Genomic DNA, 27,295 nt, shown 5'->3' with positions numbered 1-27,295 from the left:
AAACAAAATAAAGCACCTACTTTTAAAGACCACTCGAGGAATCTATTACATAAACACAGTGAATAGTGATCCCAGAAGGGTCATTATGCTAAGGAAAAGAATGTAAAATGTAACTGAAGTTAACTACATCCTTCTGTATCTAAGAACATCTCTAGTCTCATAGTTGTTCCTTTTAAATTAAACCAATACAGAAGTGAGAAATATATTACTGATTGCTAGATCATTGTAGCAATACCTAGCTAATAGCAACAATTAATAATTAAACCCAAAGATTAAGAACTAATGTAAAATGTTGGTGTTAGCACAGGCAATGATATGTATTTGTCATTTCAAGCTTTTATGATATTTCTGGGATAAAAGCCAAGAATTCATATATAACTCAATAGCCATTAAATGTAAGAAATCATAATGTGATTTCAAAATAGACAGAAGATCTAAATAGACATTTTCCCAAAGAAGACATAAAGATAGCCAACAGATGCCTGGCTGGAGTAACTCAGCTGGTTGACCATCATTCTGTGCAGCAAAAAGTTGGCTGTTCAATTCCTGATCAGGGCACATACCTAGGTTGCTGGTTCCATCCCTGGTGAGTGTACATACAGAAGGGCAATTGATGATGTTTCTCTCTTATATCAATGTGTCTGTGTGTCTCTCTCAATTCTTGGGTGAGAATTTAAAAAAAAAAAAAAAGGCCAACAGGTAAAGAAAAGGTTCTCAACACCACTAATCACCCGGGAAATGCAAATCAAAACCACAATGAGATATCACCTCACATCTGTTAGAATCCTACATAATAAAAGCCTGGATGGCACCATACACGACGCCGCCACAGATGGCCTTCACAAGGTGGTCAGCAGGGGAGAGCATTGTGGGTGATCCGGCCAGCAGGGGAGGGCAGTTGGGGGCCATAAGGCCAGCAGGGGAGGGCAGTTGGGAGCCATAAGGCCAGCAGGGGAGGGCAGTTGGGAGCCATAAGGCCAGCAGGGGAGAGCAGTTAGGAGCGATCATGCCAGCAGGGGAGGGCAGTTGGGAGCCATAAGGCCAGCAGGGGTGGGCAGTTGGGAGCCATAAGGCCAGCAGGGGAGGGCAGTTGGGAGCCATAAGGCCAGCAGGGGTGGGCAGTTGGGAGCCATAAGGCCAGCAGGGGAGAGCAGTTAGGAGCGATCATGCCAGCAGGGGAGGGCAGTTGGGGGCAACCAGGCCAGCAGGGGAGGGCAGTTGGGGGTGATCAGGCCAGCAGGGGAGGGCAGTTGGGGGCAACCAGGCCAGCAGGGGAGGGCAGTTGGGGGCAACCAGGCCAGCAGGGGAGGGCAGTTGGGGGCAACCAGGCCAGCAGGGGAGGGCAGTTGGGGGCGATCAGGCTGGCAGGGGAGCAGTTAGGCATCAATCAAGCTGGCAGGGGAGCAGTTAGGGGGCGATCAGGCAGGCAGGCAAGCAGAAGCGGTTAGGGGCAATCAGGCAGGCAGGGGAGCGGTTAGGAGCCAGCAGTCCCAGATTGTGAGAGAATGTCTGACTGCCAGTTTAGGCCCAATCCCACACCGGGCTTCTAGTGGTGAGTATAAAAAAGACAAGAAAAAATAATTGTTTGCAAGGATGTGGAATATAGGGAACCCGTATCTGTGCACTATTGGTGGGAATCTAAATTGGCGCAGCCCCTCTGTAAAACAATAAAAAATTTTTAAACTAAAAACTGAATACAACAACAACAAAAGATATCTCAAAACAACAACAACAAAAACAAAACAAAACAAAAAAAGTCACTGTGAGCACTGAATTGGAGAATAGTGAGCCATAGTTCCTAGGGGAAATGCAGGGTTAAGTTCCTGTGTGCCTTTCCATCAACTGGTCAATATATAACCTTGCTTTATGTGTGTTTCTGTTTAATATATATTGTTAGTCCATTAACATTGGACTTATGGACACTATAATTCACACCTGAAGGCAGCTCAGCTAATACAATTTTTCTAGAAGGCACACCCTTAGCCTCCTTGCTTTTAGGAACTCTAGACAGCATTTAAGCTTGGGGCCAATTTCAAACATTGAGACCACCAACAGGAAGCACAAAAATTTGAAAAATGTCTCACTATACAGATCACAAAAAAGGGCACTTGTTTACTATATGGGAAGGCAGGCTGTCACCTGGTTCAACCTCAGGTATTGATTTTGGAATTACAACTTAAGCAAGTAGGCAAATTAGCAAATTAGGATCCACAAATAATGAGGATCCACTATATAAAATGTTAAGCACCTGCATGTAGTGTTAGTTTGTGAAAAACTATACTTTAGTGCTATGTTACACAATGTCAGCAAGTTGAACCTAAAGATTGCTGGACACCTGAAGGTCTGACTTCTGACCTCAAGTGATGCAAAGGTGGCATTCACTGACATTTGTCATTTGATGTGTGTCACCACTGCTGGGCCACGTACTTTGTTTTATAATATCAAAATAAATTTCAATGGTTTCTGCATCAGAAGCATTTCTAGTAAACATGTTTATACTCTGTTTCAGGGGCTAAAAGAAGGGGATTTTTCATAAAAGGGATACATTTTATCAAACAAGTTCCTATTGGTGTTCTGTCAATCCTATATAATAAAAGGCTAGCCGAAACCGGTTTGGCTCAGTGGATAGAGCGTCGGCCTGCAGACTGAAGGGTCCCGGGTTCGATTCCAGTCAAGGGCATGTATCTGGGTTGCGGGCACATCCCCAGTAGGAGATGTGCAGGAAGCAGCTGATCGATGTCTCTCTCTCATCGATGTTTCTGACTCTCTCTCTCTCTCTCCCTTCCTCTCTGTAAAAAATCAATAAAATATATTTTAAAAAAATTAAAAATAAATAAATAAAAGGCTAATATGCAAATTGTTCCTATGGGCGGGAGTTCGACCAACCAGGAGTTATATGTATGCTGACCACCAGGGGGTGGTGCGGAACATGGCAGACATCAGCAACACAGCACTGGCAACGGGCAGCAATAGAGGCACTGCTGGCCCTAACGAGAGCTGGACAGTGGCAAGATGGCGGAGTAGGTAAGCGGGCAGAGCCAGGCTAAGGCTGGTGGGAAGGGAGGCCCCAGCCGGCAGCCAGGGAAAGGAGGCCCTGCTGGCCACCAGTGGAAGCAGGCAGCCGGGGGAACGGAGGCCCTGGCCTGCAGCTGCTAGGGACCCTACCCATGCATAAATTTTGTGCGTGAATTTCGTGCACTGGGCCTCTAGTACATTATAATATGTTAAGTATTTTTTGGTCAAATAAGTATTAGTAATGCTACCGACAGCTAAGGCCTTTTATTATCCAAATGTTTAAGAGTTAATGTTTAATTTCTTTAAGAAACTAATTAAAAACTTAGGTCATTTTAAGGTAAATTCAGCTTACCACCCATATTATTTTATTTAAAAATCTGGTAAATTTTGACAACCTTTCTTAGGGACTATTAATTTTATTATCAATACTTAACCCTTTGCTTATAATAAATATTAGGCTATGCAGACTTTCAGCTTCTAACATCTCAATAACATCTTTTTGTACTGGTAGTAATCATGTTTGGAAGTATGGATGATACCTGTAGGGATTTTTTTTTTTTTTTTGCTTTTACAGAAATGGTAAATTATTTTTTTTTAATATATTTTATTGATTTTTTACAGAGAGGAAGGGAGAGAGAGATAGAGAGTTAGAAACATCGATGAGAGAGAAACATCGATCAGCTGCCTCCCGCACATCTCCCACTGGGGATATGCCCGCAACCCAGGTACATGCCCTTGACCGGAATCGAACCCGGGACCCTTCAGTCCGCAAGCCGACGCTCTATCCACTGAGCCAAACTGGTTTCGGCAGAAATGGTAAATTATTAAAGTATCACTTTACATAGAAACAGCAATTAATGCATGCTTCCAGGAGGATAATTCCATCCACCTTTGATTATTCCTACAGAAATGTTTAATCCACCTTCAGAAATATGAAGTATGATGCCATCTATTTATCAGATACAAACTGAGTGGTATTTGAACTCCCTTAGTATATGAGAATTCAAAATTTTTATTTGCTTTTTTTCTGTAATGAGTTACACCCAAATTTAAAAACCAAATTTAAAGGTTTTATTATTACAACACAAACATGCAACCTGTAAAAAAAATAAAAATAAAAATAGAAATAAGGAGAAAACACCCATAATTCCGTAATACAGTGAGAATCAATATAGCTCTGTTATCTCCTTCCAAGAGGCTCAAAGTCTATACATGGTATTATTTCTTTTTTCTTCCCAATACAGTGTATTTTCCATGTCAACATTTATTTTTTCACTTACCTACTCAGTACACACGGAACACCTTTTGCTTGCCAGGCACTGAGTACCTGATGGAATAGTGACTTTTTCATACAGATAAAGAATATGAATTTAAGCAATGCTTTATAGTCAAACATTGTATCATAAACAAGGAAGGAGAAATAATCTTTCTAGCTAAACATTCGAGTAGTTGGGGAAATTGTTTGCTTTGTAAATTGGTTCATGATGAATTTCAACTGTCAGGATTCAATATGCTTTTTCGTTCTGGCCTCTTCTTTAGTGTCACATTTTAGAATTCCCTCCAAACCTGAAACTATGCAATTACTTACCTATATTTACCCTAGTATTTTTATGATTCACTTACTATAAATTTTTATCTTCAATCCATCTGGGAACTATGTAGTTCATAGTGTGAGGTAGGGATTGGTTTTCCAATTTTTTAAAACTAAATGGTGAGCCAGTTGCCTCAAGAGGATTATTGAGTAATCCCTCTTTACGCCACTGATTTGAAACATTATCTGTATTAGAAGATATATTTTTATGTAATAATGGGCAAGTTTCTGGAATTTGTACCCTGTTACAATGATCTTTCAGTTTATTCCTAATTCAAAGCCACGTTCATTTTTTTGTAGTTTTGTGCAAAGTTTAATTATGTCTTACTGGTTAAGACACTCTTTCTTATTCTCCTTTTCAAAATGTAACTAGATATTACTTCATGACTTTCAGATCATTTTAGTAAGTTGACCAAAATTACAATAGCTAATGTTTTCATAGTTGTCTTGATATTTTGCACATTTCTTAAGTTTTTCACTTTTATCTCACTAAAGAAATCTTATAATATTACTAGAGGCTGGGTGCATGAATTCATGTACAGGTGGGGTCTGGCCAGCTCGCCCCGATCAGGGCTGATTGAGCCTGGCTGGCCAAGGGGAGGGGATGCAGGAGGTTGGCCAGCTGGTCCCACCCGTGATCAGGGAGGGGGGGCAATTGGGGGTGAGGCCAGCCAGGGGGAGGGGCTGCGGGAAGTTGGCTGGCCGGCCCCGCCCCCTGGTCAAACTCCCAGTTGAACTCCCGGGTCGAGGGGACAATTTGCATATCAGCCTTTTATTATATAGGATTTGAGTGTATATTGGGCCATTCCTTTGAAGCTTGCTTAATATTAATACTTTGTTTTAATTGTGGTAAAATACACATAACATGAAATTAACCATTTTAACCATGCTTAAATGTACAGTTCAGTGGTATTAAGTACATTTACATTGCTGTGCAGCCATCACCACAATCCAACCACAAAACTGAAAAGTCTATACCCATTAAACACTAACTTTCCATCCTTCCCCCCTTTCCCTGTCCCTGGAAGCCACTATTCTACTTTTTGTCTCTTTGAAATTTAACTACTCTAGGTACCTCATATAAGTGAAATCATACAGTATTTGTCCTTTTGTGACGGACTATGTCACTTAACATAAAGTTTTCTGGGTTCATGCATGTTGTAGCATGTGTCAGAATTCCTGTTCTCTTTAAAGCTGAATAATATCCCACTGTGTATGTGTGTGGACACACATTTTGTTTATCCATTTATCTGTCAAGGAACACAAGAGTTGTTTCTTCTTTCTGGCTCTTGTGAATAATGCTTCTATGAACATGAGTATACAACTGCTTTATAATTTAAATATTTTATATATTACGTGCTCTTGCTGTACTTTCAATGGTTATTTAAAGTGTACATCATTTCCCAGGCTTCATCAGTCTGAGGTATGCATGAGGTCACAATGACAACAATAAGCCATAATTTACTGTTTCTCCTACTTGTTCACATAGAACCCATTCCTCCTCCTCCACCTATTTCCCAGGGAATCTCTCAGGTAGTATGCTCACAGTTTGCCTTGACATGAAAGTCTAGCCCATGTAACTTCCCCTGTTCATTCCAGCCTCTCAATTACCCCGCTACACTAAGGCCCTTAAGGTAATAATGTTGTAGAATGATTTTTTCATGTCCCTTCATTATGTCCACGCTCCTGTTCAATACAAATGAAGGCGCTGACCCAACATGTTAGAGTGCTTCTTCTTTAAGAAGAGGAGATGAGCCTGGCCAACGTGGCTCAGTAGTTGAGCCTTGACCTATGAACCAAGAGGTCATGGTTTGAATCCTAGTCAGGGCTGGATCCCCAATGTGGGACCTGCAGAAGGCAGCTGATCAATGATTCTCTCTTATCATTGATGTTTCTGTCTCTCCCTCTCTCTCACTCAAATCAATAAAAATATTTAAAAAAAAAAAAAAAAAAAAGAAGAGATGAAAGACCATGAACACTCAAATGGCAATAACTGAGAATTGTGGCATGTATGGGTGATAAGGTATAAGTGTTACCAGGAGAAAGTTGGATCTCCTTCAACTTTCTTACCTACCAAAATGTTTACAATCAAACCTGATTTCTGGCCTGCCAAAGGCAGAATAAGCATGGGGATGTTTTCATTGTGGCCAAAGACTTCAATAGCACCTCACCCACTTGCATACTTGTACGTAGAGGGGAACCTTCTAGGAAAAGTGCCCTTTACCTCAAGATTCTGGAATACATTGCTAACAATTACTAACATTTACTGTCCAGCATTGAGCTAAGGATTTTATCTCTTCAATCCTCACAAGAGCCTTAAAACGGGTCCCTGTAAGGAAACTAAGGCTTAAACAGTTTCTGTGATTTAACCAATAAGAACTGGAACTGGGACTCGTAAGTTACGTATGCACATTAGGGTTTCAGTTGTATGTTTTTCTTAAATTCCAAACCAGATCTATTTATTTCTCTGAGGAACTTTCTTTTTCATGTTCTTAGTAAAATATTCTTTGTATTTCAATGATGGAGGGACACCAGCTATGCATACATGATCTAGAGATTTCCCTAGCAAAACCTATTATTCATGTATCTGTATGTAAAGCATATTTAAAGTAATTAAAACTGTACAGCTTCTTTTAGTAATCTCTTTTTATATCTTCTTTTTTCACTTGAATGACTACAGTTTACTTCCATGCAATGATTTTCTCTTCCACCCTTCCTCAGCTGCTCACTTCCTCTAAGCCATCTCAAGAGCCATTCTCTACCCAAAATAAACTCCAGAACTTGTTATTTTAATCTCTCTTTTGTACCCACCTTCACCCTCCCTGTCCATTCTGGCTCTGCCATTCCTAATTACAAATCCCATAACCCTGGTTTACCCCAGTTCTCCACTTACTCTGTGCCTTCACCCACGCAAGTGAACGTGGCCCCATAGCCAGGTTGACAGTGCTTATCTTAAATTCATGGTCACTCACCTCATGTGCTCTAAGTCCACACTGTATTTCTCTACTGGATTCAGTTTTCCATTCTCCTACTCAAGTATTTCTCACCTTTCCCTTTCTCCTCAAATTTCTACTATATTCTATGCTGATTCTCAGCTGATGACCTAGCTTCTCATTCCACCAAGAGACCTGAAAACCAGAGAGCTTTCAAAAGAACCTACCTAACCTGCCTCTATTGCACTGACTAAACTGTCCTGCGCCCAGGAAAGACCAGCTCCTCCAAAGATCTTCCTGCCTCAGATATTTAAGAACATCGTTCCAGTAATTTTCCTTTATTTTCTGCATTATTTAGTCTTCCTTCTCAATTGGACTATTGTCCTCATACCATAAGCATATCCTTCTTTCTCCTAAAAGAAAAAAATCATTTCACATAAAAAGTGTCCTCATTTGACCCCCAGGCCCTTCTAGCTGTTGCTCCATTTCTCACCAAGAATTTGTTTTAGATGCTGATTTTAGTTTAAAGATCAAACTAGCTGTTACAACAATATTCCCTTTAATATTACTATAACTAGCACCTATTAAGTGCTAATTATGTGCCAGCTACTGAGCTACAAATGTATTATCTCACAGAAATCAGCGCAACACCCTACCTGCTATCTCCCTGGCCTCTCTGACCTTTTTTCTTCTACTTATCTCCCTGACTTTGCTCCACCCACTCTTGCATCCTAACATTTTTGGACTGTCAGGTGTGTTTTCACCTCAGGGCCTTTACATTTGTTTTTCCCTCTGCTTGCTCCACTCATCCTCCGGATACCCCACGGCTCTCTCTCCACACAAAACACAGCTCCAGATACATGGTGCAATCTCAGCAATGGTCAAAAGTGTCCTCAAGACGTTTCAGAAGTCCACACCAACACTGTTTTCATAATATCCTAAAACGTACACATCTTTTCTATATTCCTCAATGCGCTCATGAAACACCCCACACATATTTTTTTAAACCTGGTTGTAGAATCATTTTACTAGAGATGTGAAGTTAACAGGCACCGAGAAACATCAGATTTTTCTTTCCATATTAGCTGAGAACAGACCACTCAATGCCCTCTTATCATGGCACCTGAACAAATAAATAAAAACAGAAGATAGTCTGAGATTCTGCAATACTTTGAAAGTATTTCAGCAGATGCCCATTGTAACAAACAGATTGTTTCAAGCACATACCATTTACTCAGCCTTCAAAAAGTTTGAATTTTATGACTGGGTTTTGTTATAACTAGAACTGCCTAACTGAATTCTACTACAGAAATGCTGTCAGGAGGTTGCAGTTAGGGTGATATCCAGATCTTACCAGGGGAGAAATTGTCAGGCCACCACCCATGTTATGTCATGAAATAGGCGAGGGGAACAGCTACTTCATCCCTCAGTAACTTCTACGTGGAAGGCTGGCAGATCACATTTCTTTGGGACCTAGAACAATCTTTTTTCCTGTTAAAATCTAGAGGGCTTTTCACCACTGACAATAAAAATTTTGTAAATGAGCTTGTTGCTTTGGTTGCCAGGAAACTTGGGGCCACATTTATAACTCATCTTTAAATATATATACAGTAGTGGCCCGGTGCACAGATTCATACACATTGAAAGGAAATTAATTAGAAGAAATATTGCAATATCGCTATTTGCCCTTTCTCTATAATAGAAGTGTCAGAGATGAAAAATAGTAAAATGTATATGAAAATAATACATAAATTGATTAATAAACAATAACATGATATAACAACAAATACATGATGTCAAAACAACAAAAACATGATATAAAACAACACTGAGCCGAAACCGGTTTGGCTCAGTGGATAGAGTGTCAGCCTGCGGACTGAAGGGTCCCAGGTTCGATTCCGGTCAAGGGCATGTATCTGGGTTGCAGGCACATCCCCAGTGGGGGATGTGCAGGAGGCGGCTGATTGATGTTTCTCTCTCATCGATGTTTCTGACTCTCTATCTCTCTCCCTTCCTCTCTGTAAAAAATCAATAAAATATATTAAAAAAAAAACATTGATAAAAACAATGACTGATAAAGTGATTAAACTTATTCTAATATCTCCCTGTACTCCACATTAAGAGTGAAAACACTATTAGAGGGCTTGACTAATTTCCCTTGTGATGAAGTATTTACAACTTTAACGTCACACGCTCTTCAAACTTGAGAGAAAGCAACATATAACTGACCATGTCCGAAAACGGGTTCAGGTAGGAATATTCCTAGTCTGTCTAGAGTTTGTCCTTGTCATTTATTAATAGTCATTGCAAATGCTGGCATCACAGGAAACTGTCTTCAAATTAATTTAAATGGGAGGCTAGTGTCAGATGGGAACAAATCAATTCTTGGAATCAGAACAACCTCTCCCTCTGCAGATCCTGTTAATATTTCAGCTTCGATTATGTTAGGTCGCAATCTTTTGATAATAAATCTAGTACTATTAAAAAGATCCCATTTACTATTAAGATTTCTCAGTACCATAATGATTGCACCTACTTTCAATTTTAATTTATGACATGGCATTCCTGAAGGAGTAATACTATTAAGAAATTCAATGGGATAATTTTCCTTTTTGACATCATCTGTTGAATCGATGGAATCATCACTCAAATAGGTGTGAAAATCTCCATCAAGTATATCCGAAATTTCTTCATTTAATTTATGAATGTGCCCATTTTTAGGACAAAGAATCACACATTTAGATATATTGTTAATATTATCTATAGATATAGTATTTCCAAAGGTAGCTTCAATAATAGATCCATTACAAGTCATCTCAAGGGGGATTTCAATAATATTCGTTCCGAAAGCTTTATATGTATCGCGCATGAGTAAGTCAACATTTATTTTTAAATTGCCAGTGCACATCATATGTACTGACCAGTCGGTCGGATGGAAGGTCAGTCACTTAGCCTTTTATATATATAGACTAGAGGCCCAGTGCACGACATTCATGCATTCGGGGGGTAGAGGGCCTTCAGCCCGGCCTGCATCTTCTCGCAGTCCGGGAGCCCTCAGGGGATATCCAACTGACAGCAGTCGGACATCCCTAGCGCTGCCACGGAGGTGGGAGAGGCTCCCGCCATGGCTGCTGCGCTCGCCAGCTGTGAGCCCTACTCAGGGCTTCTGGCTGAGGGGCGCTCCCCCTGTGGGAGTGCACTGACCACCAGGGGGCAGCTCCTGCATTGAGCGTCTCCCCCCTGGTGGTCAGTGTGCATCATAGCAACCAGTCATTCCACCGTTTGGTTGATTTGCATATTAGCCTTTTATTATATAGGACTAGAGGCCCGGTGCACAAAAATTTGTGCACTCGGGGCGGGGGGGGGCGGGGGGGAGTGGTCCCTCAGCCCGGCCTGTGCCCTCTTGCGGTCTGGAACCCCTCAAGGGATGACCACCTGCTGGCTTAGGCCTGCTCCCTGGGGGATTGGGCCTAAGCTGGCAATCAGACATTCCTCGGGCAGCCCAGCAGCCCTCAGGGGATGTCCACTTGCCAGTGGGGAGCAGACCTAAGCTGCAGTCGGACATCCTTAGCGCTGCTGAGGAGGCAGGAGAGTCTCCCACCACCACCGCTGTACTGGCAGCCATCAGCCTGGCTTGTGGCTGAGCAGAGCTCCCCATGTGGGAACATACTGACAACCAGAGGGCAGCTCCTGCATTGAGCATCTGCCCCCTGGTGGTCAGTGTGTGTCATAGTGACCAGTCATTCCCAGTCTTTCTGCTGTTAGGATCAGTTTGCATATTACTCTTTCACTATATAGGATAGAGGCCTGGTGCACGGATAGGGGTCGGCTGGTTTGCCCTGAAGGGTGTCCCGGATCAGGGTGGGGGTCACATTTGGGTGCCTGGTGAGCCTGGGTGAGGGGCTGATGGCTGTTTGCAGGCTGGCCACACCCCCTTTAGGGTGGGGGTCCCCACGGGGGGCCTGGCTAGTCTGGGTGAGGGGCTGAGGGCCGTTTTCAGGCTGGCCGGCGACTGAAGCTCCCAGCCTCTCCTCTTTTTCTTTTTTTTTTATTCAGGGATTTATTTACCTTCTGTAATTGAAACTTTGTTGCCATCACTAGAGCTGAGAGCGGGCTCCTGCTCGCTCCCAGCTCTGATGCCACGGCCTGCTGAAAGCAGGTTTCTGAAGTTTGTTTAGCTTTTATAATTGAAACTTTGTTGCTTACAGAGCTCAGAACCGGCCGCGGCAGGCGGGGAACCTTGGCTTCCTCCATCACTGGAGCAAGCAAGCCTCCTGCTCACTTCAGCTGCGTGGCTGCCGGCCGCCATCTTAGTTGGCAGTTAATTTGCATATCTCCCTGATTAGTCAAGGTATGGTCAATTACCCTTTTTGTCTTTTATTAGATAGGATAAGACCAGAGAAAGAGCACATAGACAACCTGCTCTACAGACTAACCTACTAACTTTCCTCTTGGTCTCACAATCTTATCTATATTTTACCTATTTTGATATACAGTATTGAATGTAAACTACTTTAAATATTTTCAGAAATATGAGGAAATAACAGTATATAAAAAAAAATCAGACAGAGAAATAGGAAATAGGAGGCATTCCAGGTTGGTGAAATAGTGTGTGCAAGCACTTGGAGGTAGGACAGTACCTGCCATACCTTGGGAATAGAGAAGCGTTTGACATACCACAGAATGACAGTGACAGAAAACTGGAATACCACAGCACTGACTCTGCCTGGTACACTCTGGTACCATCTATCAGATCTCTGTTTAAATATCAGCTCATAAAAAAGAGTCCTTCCTGAACCAACCAACATATTTAACACACTTGCATATACCCATACACCACTCTATCACTCCCTCTCCCTTGACCTGTTTTATTTTCCTTAATTATGCTTATGAACATAATATGCTTATATATTTGTTTATATATGTATTAACTTCTCTCTCAATAGAATATAAGCTCTTGTAAGCAGGGTGTTTTATGTTATTTTGCCATTATAGCACCTACAATAGTACTCAAATATTGGTTGAATGAAGGGACAGGTTATTTAGTATCATACTGAGAAAGACCTACTAAGCTGTGCTAAGAAATTTAGATTTTATCTTGCTAGTAATGGGCAATGTCTAAGAGTTTATGCAAAATTATGATCATACTTCTCCTTTATAAAGACAATTCTAGAAAAAGAATAGAGAGGAAATCCATGGCAAAAATCAAATGATAAGTGATGAAGGTTAAGTGCATAATAGGGTAACCAGCAATAGAAATAGAAAGGAAGGGATGAAATCACAACAGATACATGCAGTAGACAGAGGAAGAGCGTATCATAATAGTTAAGTCAATCAACAAACAAGTCACCTGATAGCTGTGTGAACTTGGGCAAGTTATCTAGTCCTTGGTTTCTTTGTTTCTAAAATGGGGATAATAATAGTACCTACCCACTTCTGAGTTTTACTATGAGGATTAAATGAGATGATGTATGAAAATACAGAATTGATCACATTTGTTGACTGCTGACAGCTCCCAGGGGAAAGGGACCGTCTGCCTGGTACACTGTTGCATCCCCAGGCCCTAGTCTTCTGCCTACCCTCAGTAGGCGCTGAATGCATATTTGCAGAAAGCAAATGAGTTCATGAAGATGATATCAAGATAAAAAGTCAAGGTTAACTACAAGACAAATCCTTCCATAAGATATAAAAGTAGTGAAGCAAAATTTAGCCCGGAGATGGAGACACTGTGTACATACCTATTCAGTTTGAGAATACTGAGGCTGAGATGGGGCAAAGCCAGACTGTATAGCTATGGAACAAGCTATAGTAAGTGTCCAGTAGGCAAAGGAAACAGAGGTCCAAATCTCAGGAGAGAGTACAGCTAAAGAATGGCTCATACACTCTTTCTGGTGATTGAAGCCTAACCTAATTGATCAGATCAACTAAGAAAAACACAAATCGAGCTAGAAGAATCCTAGGAAACAAAAACATTTACCATTAGTAAAAGAATCAGGGGTAGAGAGTGAGAGGCAATAAAAAGATAATAAGAATAATTGAACCTTGATATTTATCTTTCTCTGACTGACTTATTTTGCTTAGCATAATGCTCTCCAGGTGCAAATGGTAGGAGTTCCTTCCATTTTATAGCAGCGTAGTATTCCATTGTGTAAATGTACCACCGGTTTTTAATTGACTCATCTGCTGATGGGCACTTAGGCTGTTTCCAAATCGTAGGTATGGTGAATTGTGCTGCTATGAACATAGGAGTGCATATATTCTTTCAATTGGTGTCTCTGACTTCTTGGGATATATTCCTAGAAGTGGGATCACTGGGTCAAATGGAAGTTCCATTTTTAGTTTTTTGAGGAAAGTCCATACTGTTCTCCACAGTGGCTGCACAAGTCAGTCTGCCTTCCCACCAGCAGTGCACAAGGGTTCCTTTTTCTCCGCATCCTGGCCAACACTTGTCATTTGTTGATTTGTTGATGATAGCCATTCTGACAGGTGTGAGATGGTCCACTCATTTGTGGAATATAATGAACAACATAAACTGATGAACAAAACAGATCCAGAGACAGAGAAGCATCAATCAGACCGTCAAACCTCAGAGGGAATGTAGGGGAGGGTGGAGGTATGGGGGAGAGATCAACCAAAGGACTTGTATGCATGCATATAAGCCTAACCAATGGACACAGACACCAGGGGTGGTGAGGGCATGACGGGGGTTGGGAGGGCAAGGGGGAATAAGGACACATATGTAATACCATAATCAATAAAGAATTTTTTTTTTAAAAAAAAGCACTGATATATGTTAACTAGACTTATGGTGGTAATCACTGCTCAATGTATACATGTATTAAGTTATTACGTTATACACCTTAAACTAATATGTTATATGTCAATTACATTTTTTTCTTTTAAAGCAAGGGTAAAATAAAATCAACAGATTTTTAAAAAAGAATAATAGAAATTTAAACCTTGAAAGCAAAAGGGGAAGATGTGAGAGGAAAAAACAGGTGTCAACAGTGTCAAAATTGGCAAGAAATACAGTTAAGTAAAAACTAAAAAGAAAGTACTGAATTTTAGCAATTAGATCATTAGGTACCCTTGCAAAAGTTTTCATGAAGTGGTTGGGGTAAAGCCAGATTGTATAGACTGAGGAGAAAATATGAGTTGAGGAAGGGGAGACTGGGATATATAAGGAAGATCATTTCAAGATAAAGATTTGACCATGGAAGCACCTTAAAGCTTACCTGGCCAATTATTTCCACTACCACCACCAAGGGATTACTCACTGACCCTTGAAACACACATTAATTTAGAAACAAGGTTGAACCTAACTAAAATCACCAAGTAAAATAAGCCTATCTTCACTGCACCTGCAGTATGGGTTTTCATAAGTCCAAAGGGCCCTGCATGGGAGCAAAATAAATTTTTTAAAATTACAAGACACTGGTATGTAAAAATATAATTGTTGTTTTCTTTTTCAATGTTTTATCATGAGTATTTTCAAACACAGAAAAGTTGAATAAATTATATAATGGACTCTCACATATCCAGCACCTAGATTCTACAATTAGTATTTTTCTATATTTGATTTACCACAATCTATCCATTTGTCCATCCCTGCATCATTCACCCTTACAATGGAACATGTTCTTCTGGCCTTTCTTTTCTGCAAATTGGCAGATGAATTCAACAGCTTGATCAGACAGATTTGATCTCTTTGGTGAGATAAGATAGTGGTGTGTTGTTTCATCATGAGGCATATGATATCTCTTTTTTAAAAACAGATTTCTTACCAAGGGCAGGTTTTAATAATTTTTTTCTTTTTTTATTGTTTAAAGTATTACAAATAGTATTACATATGTCTCCTTTTCCCCCCATTGGCCTTCCCCTGGCCTCTCCCACCCCCCAGCACATACCCTCAGCCGCGTAGTGTCTGTGTCCATTGGTTACGCTTATATGCATGCATACAAGTCCTTTGGTTGATCTTTTACCCCCCAACTCTCCCCTGCCTTCCCACTAAAGTTTGACAGTCTGTTCGATGCTTCTTTGTATCTATTTTTGTTCATCAATTTATGATGTTCATTATATTCCACAAATGAGTGAGATCATGTGATATTTATCTTTCTCTGACTGGCTTATTTCGCTTAGCATAATGCTCTCCAGTTACATCCATGCTGTTGCAAATGGTAAAAATTCCTTCTTTTTTACAGCAGCGTAGTATTCCATTGTGTAGATGTACAACAGTTTTCTAATCCACTCATCTGCGGATGGGCACTTAGGCTGTTTCCAGATCTTAGCTATGGTAAATTGTGCTGCTATGAACATAGGGGTGCATATATCCTTTCAGATTGGTGTTCCTGATTTCTTGGGATATATTCCTAGAAGTGGGGTCACTGGGTCAAATGGAAATTCCATTTTTAATTTTTTGAGGAAACTCCATACTGTTCTCCACAGTGGCTGCACCAGTCTGCATTCCCACCAGCAGTGCACGAGTGTTTCTTTTTCTCCACGTCATCTCCAGCACTTGTCGTTTGTTGATTTGCTGATGATAGCCATTCTGACAGGTGTGAGATGGTACCTCATTGTTGTTTTGATCTGCATCTTTCAGATGATTAGTGACTTTGAGCATGTTTTCATATGTCTCTTGGCTTTCTGAATGTCCTCTTTTGAAAAGTGTCTATTTAGTTCCTTTGCCCATTTTTTGATTGGATTGTTTATCTTCCTTTTGTTAAGTTGTATGAGTTCCCTCTTAAACCCTTATCGGTGATAACATTGGCAAATATGGTCTCCCTTGCAGTGGGCTTTCTTGTTGTTTTGTTGATGGTTTCTCTTGCTGTGCAGAAGCTCTTTATTTTGATGTAGTCCCATTTGTTTATTTTCTCCTTAGTTTTCAATGCCCTAGGAGCTATATCAGTAAAGATATTGCTACAACAAATGTCTGCTATTTTGTTGCCAATGGCTTCTTCTAAGAATTTTATGGTTTCCTGTCTTACTTTTAAGTCCTTTATCCATTTTTAGTTTATTTTGTGTATGGTGTAAGTTGGTAGTCTAGTTTGGTTATAATAGTTTTACCAAGTCTTTTAAATAGTCAAGAAAGGATGGAGGTCTGTATATCCTACTGATTGAATTATCTAGAAGACATGATTCAGGAATAACTGAGTTGTCAGGATTTTACACCAGTTTTTTTTAAATAATTCTAACAATCAGAGATACAAACGCATACTGTGTATTTCTTTAATCCTCATTACCACTTTCAAGGTAGGAATCACTACACCTATTTTGCAAATAAGAAGTCTAAAGTTCAGAGAGATGAAGTGTATTAGTCAGAGTATGCTAGCTCACGGGCTTAATGCAATAAAGGGCTCTATTTCCCTCTTATGTCACAATCCAATGTGGTTTGGAGGCATGAGCATAGAGGCTCTGTTTCATGAAGTCACTTGGGGTTCCAAACTCCTTCCACTGGACTATATACATCTAAGCCGGCAGGTGAGGGAAGAGACAGAGAATGGACAGTCCCAAATATGGCTTTGGAGGTCAAGGGACAAACATCACTCTCACTCCTATTCCACTGGCCTGCACTCAGTTACATAGCCCACCTATCTGCAAGGGGGAAATGAAGTCTAAAGGTAGACCAAGAAGAACAGGAGAAACATGATACTGATGGGCACAGTATTTTCTGTAACATTAAAGTAACATGGCTAAGGTCCTCTAATAGTAAGTACATGGAAGAGCTGAGAAGCAAACCCAACACTACCTATTCCGAGGAACCGCGCTGCTTCTATTTCATCTCATAGAACCTAACCCTCAATTTTAGCATTTCTCCAAATGATGACTATGAATGCTTACAGTGTGTGTGTGCGCGCGCGCGCACATGCGCGCGTGTGTATTTTTCATCTCTTTTATTGTCTGTTCTGCAATTCCCCTTTTCAAATCAGTGGTTTTGTCTTCTGAGGTGCATACACATAGACATAAAATCAGGGGTCCCTTCTGAACACTACCCATTCTATGGAATGCATGAACTCTTCTGTATAATACCTTACTTCTGACACAATTAACTTGCTCCCCACTTTCTACCTGCTCTCTCTACACCCACCCCATCCCCACCCCACCTCAGCCCCACTGATCTCCTGCTGTGGCTTCTGTCTCTTGAAACAGCAGATGCTGTTCCTTCTGCCTAGACTGCTTTCCCCCAAAGGTCTGCATGGCTCATTCCCTCAACATCATGCTCGGATGTCACCTTCTCCTTCCCAGCTCACTTTATGTTCCCCTACAGCCCTTCTCACCTTCTACCATATTATGCATTTTACATATTTCTGCATTTATAAATTCTTCTTGCACTAAAACGTGAGCTACATGAAAGCAGAGGTTTTTGTCTATTTGGGGTTTTTTATAGCTCTATCCCTGGCACCTATGACAGTGCTTGGAACACCGTATCTTTTTGAATGAACTGAAGGGCAACAAAGGAGTAAAAAAGAGAAGTACATGGGTAGCTACATGGTACTGAGAATGTTCCGGTTCTGAAGCAGAGTCACAGGGGCTCACTGTGCTTCACAAATTACAGATATATCATATATTCATAATTCTAAAGTACTATATAAGTTTGTTCAAATAATCCAACTCACAATAGTATGCCTGCTCAGGTATACACCTTCACACCCTTTCTTATCTAAATAAAAGTGAGATGGAGAAAGCTAGGCCCAAAAAATGTTCTTTTCATTCCTTAGGTAGTTAAAAATAAATTTTACTCATATTTTTTCTTCAACTATGCCTTAAAAGGCCAAATGGAAAATCACTTTATATAATTCGTTTTAACACTTTTAAATATCATGACCTTTTAAAAATAGCATCTTACCTATAGAAGTGAAACTAACAGTTTTCTTTGAAAATCTATATGAAGAGTTCAAAACCTTTAAGGATTTCTTCTAAATGTGTACCAAACATGTTTTCCAAGAATTCCAAGATTTTCCTACCAGTAATTAAAATTAATATAAATTTCAGCTGAAATTTTTTATTCCAAAATTCACTTTTCAAACATATACTCTTAAACATGTCACACACAAAAATGGGATTCAAATGCAAAAAGGCATTATGAAACCCACAACACTGGTGATAGACATGCTCACAAAGTTATAAAATTAATAAAGGGCAGGGCAGGAAGGAGGAGAAAGAGAAGGGAGAGGAAAAGGGGAATGAATTTAAGGGAGGTGGGGAGGGGAGAGACAAAGAGAAGTGAGAGACCGCCTGCACACATCTATACTTGTACACTGTAGATGTAAAGTTTGAAAATCCAGGGAGCCCATGGGACTACTAAAAGAAGGCATTTGGAACCCATCCATTGCATCCACTGTGCCAAGGGATAACAGTACAGTAGTTAGAAGTCCTGCTTTTGAGTTCCAGCCCTGCCATTAACTCAGCAGATAGTCAAACTCAGTTGCAGTGCTACCATTTGCAAAATTCAGATAAATTCACGCCACTGTTAGATGTGATCATGTATATAAAACTGCTGTGTAAGCAATAAAATCTAAGTAGAAAGGTATTTTTAAATTTCTGACATAAATGCTTCAAGCTTATATAAAAAAGATTTATTATACTGAACTAGAGGCCCAATGCACAAAAATGTGTGCCCTCGTGGGGGGGGGGGGGGGCGATCCCTCAGCCCAGACTGGAAGCCCTTGCTCCTCACCACGCACCAGCTCCTTACGGCTTGGCTCACTACTCCTTAGTGCTACCTCGGAGGCAGGAGAGGCTCCCGCCACTGCCTCTGCGCTCACCAGCCCTGAGCCCTGCTTCTGGCTGAGCGTGCTCCCCCTGGGGGAGCTACTGACCACCAGGGGGCAGCTCCTGCATTGAACATCTGCCCTCTGGTGGTCAGTGAGCATCATAGCGACCAGTCGTTCTGCCGTTTGGTCGATTTGCATATTAGGCTTTTATTCTATAGGATTATATTCTAGTGGTTTGAAAACGTCCTAGTATTCAAACACACAGTGGGAAGATTAGAGATTCCAGCTAAAATTAACATGATAAAGTTAATCTTATTTCGTTAGTATAAAACAAGAGCCTAACAGTCATTTTGTTATCTTCATAACAAAAATCACTTGAAAAAATAAGCAGCAATCTAAAATAGAAACAATGTACACTGAAACTACATCTCATAAAGCAGTGAAATTAAGGCTATTATGAATAATGGTTACTGATAATGTTAAGCCAGTTATCCAAATCAAAAATACAAATGTATATTCAAGTAACAAAATATTCACAGTGAAAAATACTGGGTACTCAACAAGACGAAACAAATTTGCCAAGGGAAAATGTAATGTTCTAACATGTTACGGTCTTTTTTAAAGGTCTATTTTTAGACATAAAACAAACTCTCTTTAATTAAAACCTTTGCTTATAAACACATTTCCTGAGTAAGTAAAGCCTAACAAATCCAATATGAGTGAAACACTGTCCCCTGGAAACAGAAAGGAGCCCGGAGTCGTTTACAATAGTAGTTTCATAGTTTCATATAACCTTTTATCAACTCCCACCACAATAGCAAACATGCAACCTTAAACTAAGTGAAAGCTTTCTAAATTTAGATACTTTCAAATAATGCATCTTAAGTTATATGTAAAGGTTTAATAAATTATTTATAATGTCTCTTATCTTTAATAATAGGATATCATGTTTAACTGGAAATCAAAATGGAAAGAAAGCTGTTATACCATATATTACTGTACCAAGACTCAAAGTTTCCAGTCTATATTTAGTGCACATTAAAATGGAAGCAAAGACGCAAAACAAGCTAAAAATAAAATGTTCTACAAAGATGAGATTTTTAAATGGATTGAAATCTAGCTTTATTTGGTCCCTTAAATGTTGATTGTATTCAGCAGCACCTTAACTCCACAATGCTTTGCAACCCCAATTTTCCATCATCTAGAATAGGGGTCAGCAAACTCCCTCCCATAAGCCAAACCTATGGGCCATATCCTTCTGACACCTAATTTTGTAAGGCCACAAGCTAAGAAGGTTTTTACATATGTAAATGGCTTTTTAAAAAAAAAAAAAAAGAATATTTCTTAACCCATGAAAATGTTATAAATTCAAATTTCAGTGTCCTTAAAGTTTTATTGGAATACAGCCCCACTTACTTACTGAAGTACAGTCTATGGTTGCTATTACACTACAACTATAGAGCTGAGTAGATTTGATAAAGACTTTATGGCCGACAAAGATACAAATACTTACTATGTGGCCTCCATATAAAAAGTTAGCCAACTTCTGCCCTAAATGAATGTTTTTCTTATTTTTCAAGATATCTTCAAGCTCATCAACTATCAAAATGTAAACGTTCCTATTTGCCTCTCATATCATACTGAGTTTCTGAACAATAAACCTTTCACTATTACTTTATTTCCATTTCTTAACCATCTTCTAGCCATGTCTTGCTTTCTCATCCTATTGGGATCATTACCCATTCCAATGATTCCACCCAGAACTGTGGGTTAAAATTTTAGATAATACTTTCTAATCTATACTGTGTCAAATGCTGGTTGTGAACCATCATGACCCACTAACGGGCTAAGGGACTCTCCCGAGTGCACAAATTTTCATGCACCGAGCCTCTAGTTTGTTTATATTTAGCTTATGAAGGGTGAATAATCCTAGTCCATAAACCTGACCAAGGTTCCTCCAGCCATTCCCTGCAAGATGAAAGGCTTCAGTATTCATGGGTGAACAAAAGCAAATAAAACCTCCTTCACATTCATGTTCAAAATCAAGCTGGTCTGAGTTTGTATTAGCGTTGTTTCAGAATGTCTCATTCTCAGGAAATACCTGTGAAATCCTCTACAATCATAAATCAGAATGTAAAATCAACCACCTCCAGGACAAGATTAAGACTTTAAGAATAACAACCAAGAGTAAAGAGAGAGAGAGAGAGAGAGAGAGAGAGAGAGAGAGAGAGAGAGAGAGATGACAGGTTACAGCTCCGTTTGGCTTCCCCACATCAGCACTATTACCACTTTTATATATAAGTGATTTTTTTTCCCTTTGGGGAAGAAGGGGCAGCCATAAAATGATCTGGTGTTTAGCACCTGGGTACCTAGATGAGATTACTAAATTCTACTAAACTGATATAGAGGAAGGAATCAAATGAGAAACAGAGAAAGATAATAGTAGAAAGGGCATCTAAGACAAAGAAACCAGGGAAAAAGTGGAAAATGAAGAAATATATAATATGGAGATGTAAGGAGAGTACTAGCAAGTACATAAGCCTAAGAGGGGTGGGAGTGGGGTGGGAGAAGGGTCAATAATAAAAACACACAAACAAACAAAAGGGACATCTGTAGTACTTTCAATAATAAAGACAATTTTTTTAAAAAAAGTACATGAGGATTTTATTAAACCAAACTAATTTTAAAAGCATGCCTGTCTGCCCTGTGGACCAAGGGGTCTCAGGTTCAATTCTGGGTCCAGGGCACATACCTGGGTTGTAGGTTGATCCCCAGCCCTGGTCGGGGCAGGTGCAGGAGGCAACTGATCAATGTGTCTCTCTCACATTGATGTTTCTATCTCTCCTTCCCTACTCTTCCTTCCCCCTCCCTTCCATTCCCTCTAAAAAAAAATGGGAAAAATATTCTCGAGTGAGGATTAAAAAAATAAATAATAAAATTTTAAAAAGCAAGCCAGTCTTAATTCGTTGCTTAAAAAGTCATCATATGCACTGCGAAAAAAATAAAAACCAACCCTAAGATTAGCGTTGTCCTAAAATAACCCCTATTTTTTTCCATAGCGAACTAACTGGTTAATTAAATGATGATATACCATATTGGGTTGAACCATATGAAGTTTCCCATTTTCAACCAGTTTTTCCAGCTTTATTGAGATACAAGTGACAAATGAAATTGTATATCCTTAAAGTATACAATGTGATAATTTGATAGACATATACATTGTGAAATATAACCACAATTACGTTAATTAACACATCCATTACCTTACCTAGTTACCTTTTTGTGTGTGTGAGGATGCTTAAGATCTATTCTCTTAGCAAATTTCAAGTACACAATACAGTAATATTAACTATAGTCACTGTGCTGTACATTAGATGCCCAGAACTTACTCATCTAATAACTAAAAGTTTGTACCTTTTGACAGACACCTCCCATCAATCACCGTTCTACTTGATTGACCATTGACCATTTGGGGCCTACTGAAATAGTGACTACACTAGGTTCAACCTAACATAATGGAATACTTTGCCATCATTAAAAAGAAATGATTCTCTCTCATCACTGATGTTTCCATCTCTCTCTCCCTCTTTCTTGCTCTGTGAAATCAATAAAAATATTTTTTTTTAAAAAAAAAAGAAATGATCTCTACATTATACCTTCAAACAAACAAGACACAGCATGTGTATCAAATGCTCCCACGAGTAGTTTTAAAAGAAAGATGGGTATGTGGTATAAAAATTTTCCAGAAGCACACCAAAACAATGCCCTCGGAGACGGAGGCTAGACGTTCTGGGGTGAGAAGGAGACTACTTTTCACTGGGTATCCTCCCGCCATCAAATAACCTCTCCCACGGTTTGAATGTCATCTTATATACATGAATTACTTTTCAATTAAGAAAAGTCTAGACACATTATACTGTTTCTTTACTGACATTCAAATTATTTAAGACATTAACAAGTATTTATAACAGAAAAACACTTCTAATAAGGCAATTACCTAAAGTTAGTGGCCTCTTCTTACTCCAAATCCAAACTAGATACCAAATAGCTTTCTGACCCTAAGGATCTTAATGGCAACTCAGACAAGTACTATGTTTTAACAATAATATCCATATATCTATAAAGCATTATATGTAAATATATAATATGTACAGTCACTCATTTAATAATTTTTTATCTCTACCTCTAATTCATTCTGCTATAGGCCTTCTGTACATCTATACATGAATGCTTTATAAAGAGCATATATGCAAACATATATAAGCCTGTGTATATGTGTGTAGGTATGTGCACATGTACCACACACACCATCCCAGGCTGCTACTAAGCCAGGGTCAAAAATGCGACGAGTAATCACAACCTGTCAGACCTGGTGGTCCTTTGGTCTATCTTCAGGATGTTGGCAAGAATTGCTACGCTGTCTTAAAAACCGTTAGGCCTTGGGCGAATCCTGGACCTCTTCTCCTCCAGGATCTCCCAATCTTCTATATCTGAGAAGGGGATCAATCTAATGTCTGTCTTTTTCTAAAGATCTTTTCCCTTAACTATTAGCTGGACCATAATTAAAGACTGGGAACCAATATTAAATTTAGCAGTTCTCATTCTATGAATTCTGTCACTGCCCTCACTCACTTCCCTGAAAATCAGTATATGTGCTAAAGAAATGTAACTGATGAGATTTGTAGCATATATGAACAGTCTGGATTGGGGAGTGGGGAAGGCAGGGAGGCTGAGGCTCACTGACCTGAGCAGTTTTAGGCCCTGATCTCAGGTGTTTGTATGTGAAAATGCTGATTAACTTATATGTTAATCAAACAAAACCTCCTTCACGTTCATGTTCAGCTAGAATAAAATGCAGAATTTCTGAAATTACATACATCTTGGGATATTTAAAGAACATTTCATTTCATGATCACTAATCATCTATAGTCACAACAAAATGTATGTGCTCAGTATTTTTATCAGAAAATTAAATGAAAAACTAACAATAAATGTGCTTTTTTAATATACTTAGTTCCAATAAACACGCTTTACCCCAAACCATAAATAATATCGAACTTAAATAAGGCAATCTTAGTTATTACTATGAGTTCGTGAAATATGCAAATTTTAGTGGTACTTCCAATAAATTTGTTGTTTGACTTGACTCAATTCAAATTAGAGCCATCTCTAAAGTTTTTTTCAAACTGTGTAAATTTACTGGATAACCTTGATATAAACATACAAGGAATTTTAACCATTTTATATAAATATACAAAATATACTATTTTTTAAAAACTTGCCATTTTGACCATTATTAACAGTTTTATGAACTTCTTTAAAAGTTAAAATTTCAAATGTTAAAGGTGCTCTTAGGAAAGTTCCTATCTTGTTTAGCTTTAATCTTCTAAAAGCAAATTAAACCCCACATTCTTAATTTATCACCAATGATATAAAATTCAAATGTCACTATTAAAAGGAATTACAAAATGTGCTCTTAAGAAATGACTAAAGCATTCCTTTACTTTTTATTAACTGCCATGTTAACAGTTGTGTGTGCTTACACTTAGTTATTTTAGAAAAAAAGGAGGCAGGCTAATAATAAAACATTAGTCCATAGGCATATAATAAAAGTTACATTTTAATATAGGGCTTTACTGACCTTAGAAAACAAATTTTCATAAAAATATAGAATAAATTAACTTTTGCAAATTTATTTTTCAGATCCAATGATTTTATGAGTTCATTTTTCAAATTTCTCATTAAAATTTCCCACTGGTAACAAACTTTCCATGTGATGGTTTTTAAACTATAATGAAAATTACAATCTATATATATTAGAATCTATATACCTATATATATAAAAGCCTAAGTAACCATTATGATCAGTCAACCGAACTACCGGTCGCTATGATGCGCACTGACCACCAGGGGGCAGACGCTCGATGCAGGAGCTGCCCCCTGGTGGTCAGTGAGTTCCCACAGCCAACCTCCCATGGCCAGCCAACCTCCCACAGCCAGCCAACCTCCCATGGCCAGCCAACCTCCCGCGCTCTCCTCCCCCCTAGCCAGCCCCGATTGGCCCGATTGCCGGCCAGGCTGAGGGACCCCACTGATGCACGAATTCATGCACTGGGCCTCTAGTATATATATATATATATAAAAGGCTAATATGCTAAGTGTCCCTCTGCCTGGTCACTATGACATGCACTGACCACCAGGGGGCAGACGCTCAATGCAGGAGCTGATGAGCTGCAGTGACGCCAGCAGTTCTCGGGTGACGCACCCCAAAAACAGAGAGGAGGGAGCCCAATTCCTCACCGGGCTGTAGGATTCCACCTTTGACCATGGGTTATGTTGTTGCTGGGGTACTGTAGGCCCTGAATCTGGTTTACTGCACATTTGCGTTTGTGTTCTACACCCTGCATGACAACAACTTGGCAGAGTGCCCTCTCGCACTCCAGGACCCCTCGGGGGATGTTGGAGAAACGGTTTCGGCCAATCCCTGCAGGCCAGGCCGAGGGACCCCTCCTGCTGAAGGGGCCCCACTCACTCTGCAGATGCCCTTCGAGCCTCAGCACCACTCCAGGTGCGTCTGGACACCAGGGAGGGACCACATGAGGTTGGTTCCAGGGTGTGTCCAGCCCATCTTGCCCAGTCCTGTCCAGCCAGCCACCTTCTAATTAATTTCCTTTCAATGTGCACAAATCCATGCACCGGGTCACTAGTATATCATTGAGTCATAAGCATTTGCTATGTATATGTTCACCATCAAATTAAATCTCTTAACCTTGAGCTCTCACAGATCAATAGTACCTGCTATATAACAAGAGTAACAACATGCTAATCTCCATATAATACAAACAGCTTACTCTTCATTATTAAATATAACCATATGGTATGTTGGTAAAATTTGAACTATGCACTTGGCAGGAAACTAGGAGGAGAAAAACTGGCCTGCAGCTGTATGCGCCTAGCAGGGTGCGGATAACGGTATGCATCGTTTACTAGTGGTGTCGCTGGCCTTCCAAGCCGCAGCAGAAGGCAGAGGGGCTGTCCGGGTCACCTGCACACCTCCCTCTCAGAGCCAGCCAGGAAAGGTGGAGGGGCCCTGCAGCCCTGGCTCCTCAGCCTGCATTCCTCTCACTGAGCAACACACACACTCTCCCAAACCTTTGCTAGGGGGAGGACAAACAAGAAGACATTTCTTTCAAGTTCCCTGGTGGAAACTGTCAACAGCGCCTCTGCTTTTTCCCACGCTCCCGCCAGGCAAAGCTTGCATCTCCTGCACCTCTGCCCCCAGATCTCCGGAGCAGCCCACCTCGGCGGGCGAGGGAGCACAGCCCAGGAATCCCTTCCAGCTGCGCCACGGCCCCGCCCACGGCCCCGCCCCCACCCAGGCCCCGCCCCCGCCCCGCCCTCGCGGCTCCCCAAGCTCCCGGTCGCCCGGCGCTCCCGGCGCCCCAGGCACCTCTCCTCTACTCCCCGCCCGGCGCGTCCCGCCTCACCTTGGTCCGGAGCTGCCCCGAGGTGGACACTTTGCGGATCAGTTTCTGAGGACCCTCTTGCTCGGCTTCGCTGTCGGACGAATCCTCTCCGGGCCCCGCCGAGGCAACAGCGGGGGTGACCACGGCGCTGGGCCCGGCAGCCGTGCCGCCCGCGGCACCCGGAGGGTGGTGCTGGCCGCCGGCCCCGGCCATCCTCTCTGACTCCTGCGGGGACACAGCACCGCCCGGCGGGGGCGGCGGCGGCGGTCAGTGGGTGGGCTCCCCGCCGCCGCCATCTTCCGCCCCCACCGGTCGCGCGAGGAGGGTCCGTGGGGCCAGGTGCCCTCCCGGCGGGGCCGCCAGGCTCCCCCACCGGCTGCGGCCCGCCCGGGCCACCTCGCCTCGGGAGGGACAGGGGTCCGGACCCAGAAGGCGAGCAGCGCGGGGAGAGAGGCTGGGAGTGACAGCGGGAACCGGACACCTCCCGCCTCCCCGGGGGCTGGAGTCTCCAGGAGGGACGCGAGCGCCGCGAGGACAGGAAACCTCAGCAGCCAACCCCCAAGGCCTGGCAGTGGCGAT

At 41.0% G+C, this 27,295-nt stretch overlaps 1 protein-coding gene across 2 annotated transcripts in view; it reads right to left on the bottom strand.

The window, feature by feature from the left end:
- DGKH (diacylglycerol kinase eta) overlaps positions 1-26,941 on the bottom strand; it is a gene marked incomplete at its 5' end in the record, with an annotated part of 194,994 nt that extends 168,053 nt beyond the window's left edge. Inside the window, one exon of one of the 2 annotated variants that reach the window (XM_081084491.1) lies at positions 26,738-26,941. In XM_081084491.1, coding sequence (XP_080940617.1) covers positions 26,738-26,929 — 192 coding nt within the window. The remainder of the gene's footprint in view (positions 1-26,737) is intronic. The other variant, XM_081084490.1, reaches the window with a different exon arrangement.
- Between the last annotated feature and the right edge of the window lie 354 nt (positions 26,942-27,295).

Source organism: Myotis nattereri (genome assembly GCF_964212035.1).
Source record: "Myotis nattereri genome assembly, chromosome: 2".
Taxonomy (NCBI): Eukaryota; Metazoa; Chordata; class Mammalia; order Chiroptera; family Vespertilionidae; genus Myotis; species Myotis nattereri.
Note: the sequence above shows the minus strand (reverse complement) of the source record. Positions and strands in the feature narration are given on the sequence as shown.